Source organism: Propithecus coquereli, unplaced genomic scaffold, assembly GCF_000956105.1.
Source record: "Propithecus coquereli isolate 6110/MARCELLA unplaced genomic scaffold, Pcoq_1.0 Scaffold55, whole genome shotgun sequence".
NCBI classification, from domain to species: Eukaryota; Metazoa; Chordata; class Mammalia; order Primates; family Indriidae; genus Propithecus; species Propithecus coquereli.
Genome location: NW_012151396.1, coordinates 2,034,619 through 2,036,748, shown reverse-complemented (window position 1 = coordinate 2,036,748; position 2,130 = coordinate 2,034,619). Strand labels below are relative to the sequence as shown.

Genomic DNA, 2,130 nt, shown 5'->3' with positions numbered 1-2,130 from the left:
TGTAAGAGACTGAAATTATTTTGAATGGAGTAATTAATATGCCATAAAATTAACACAATTTTATTTAGATTATCAACAAGAACCTGAAGAAAGTATGCATTTGGTAACTTCTACCCTTTATAAAAACTACGGACATCCCAGGCAACGACGGACAGACCCTTTCCTTCAGAGGTTTACCTAATACACACCTCCTGTCCTTGGTCACTTACCTTCCTGATTCAAATGTGAACCATGTCGAGTCCCGACCATATCTCCGCAGTGAGCTGAGAGGCCACATCACCAGTTTGACCTTGGCATTGTGGATATCCCAGAGATAGATATTCTCGTGAGTAATCTGCATTGTGCATTCACCATAAATATCCAGATTTGGTGTAGGCATAAGATACACATTGAACCGTTCTGCAAAGAAACAAAGAATGGAGAAAATTAAGCAAAAAGAGTATTGTCTATGGCAATACTGTATCAATTTGTATACCTAAAGAATTCAGAAAGCATTATCACGTCGCTTAGTGATACCGGTATCCATTGCAAAACACTACCTGTTTCCATTTTGTGTATGAGAAAAAAAGTTCATTAAAGTATTTTTTTTCTTTTTCTTTTATTTCAGCATATTATGGGGGTACAGATGTTTAGGTTACGTATGTTGCCCTTGGTCATTAAAGTATTTTTAATTATTAGTTCATTGACTCACTGATTCTGTAACTTTTCATTGCATGCATTCTGTATGGTGAGGAATAAGTAGTTAAATTGTACAAGGGAAAAATAAGGGCAAATGCTAAGTGGAGTCTCTGCCCAAACTGTGCTTACCATCTGCCTTTTCACACTGTCTAAGTGGATATCACAGATACAATTCCTGTGAGGGATGTCTTATTTACTCTAAGCGAGACCTTACTCAGTTTTACCTTTGTGACATGATGTATTTAATGTGCACTCAGACTGACTCACTAACTACTTAAGCACTGCAAAGATAATTTAGTTTGTATCTCAAAACAAATTGTAATCATGGTAAGATTCAGCATATGATAATTGCAGGTATTCATTACTGCCTCCTGCAGAACTTAAGACATTAGAAACAAAGTAAAATACATAAACCCTTCTTGTTGTACTTTAGAACTCTCCAATCTTAACTTTTGATGTTATTTCTTGCAACCCTTGAAAGAAATTATCCTAAGAAATATTATTTTCTATTTTCAAATATTCAAGATCCATTCTCCCCTAATGGATTTCAGATTCCATTAAAAAGTGAACTAATTTAATCCAGCAGAAAACTAGGTACGTAGAGACGAGGACAGCACATCAAGTTATCTACCCATACTTCACTGAATCCCATTACAATGAGGAAGGAAACTTTCCACCTTTGCTGTGAATAAATTATTTTATTCCCTCAGTAGCATACAAGATGTTGTTTTACTAAAATTTGTAAGGTTCTTACTAGAAAGACCATTTCAAACTAGAGTGGTTAAAATTGGATCCACTAAATGTTGTTTAAAAATTACCTTCGTCAAACAATTTCATCAGGCAGGCATTTTAAATCACTCTCTAATCATGCTACTTTTAAAATTTAAGAAGCTACGTTTGGTTTTTATTGCCTAGTGTACTGGTTTTCAGATGTTCGTGTGCATCAAAACTCCCTGGATGACTTGTTTAAAAACAGATTGCTGAGCCTCCTCCACCTGTAGGGCTGGGTTGGAACCAGATAATTTACATTTCTACTGACTCCCAGAGGGTGTTGACCCTGCTGCTCTGGGAACCACACTTTGAGAACTGTTGATGTGTGAAATTTTAAAATATTGCCAGGAAAGTAGCAATGTTAGAGAAAGCATGAGGAATGCTTTTGAAAAGTGACGCTATGTTCCAGTAGAACAAACCAGCACATATATTTTTTCAAAAGTATTCTCTAATGTCTGGGGCTGCAGTGCAGTGACAACAAGAAAGTTCCATTTTATACTCTTTGTTTAACAACTGTTACATGTCAATTCGAAACATGAAATTATAGTAAGAATACAAAACTAATAGATGGTCTACTAAATGTTATTTGGGCAAAAGACCAGAGATATTGGTCTAATACTAAGTTTTGCTGAATAAGTCCTCAAGAATCTGGTAGTAGAAAAACTGAACATGTGCGTGGGA

General features: G+C 35.6%; 1 protein-coding gene across 1 annotated transcript in view; it reads right to left on the bottom strand.

Moving 5' to 3' along the window:
• Window positions 1–2,130, bottom strand: part of DOK6 (docking protein 6) — a 557,474-nt gene that overhangs the window by 249,280 nt on the left and 306,064 nt on the right. Inside the window, exon 5 of the mRNA XM_012657584.1 lies at window positions 210–399. Coding sequence (XP_012513038.1) covers window positions 210–399 — 190 coding nt within the window. The remainder of the gene's footprint in view (window positions 1–209; window positions 400–2,130) is intronic.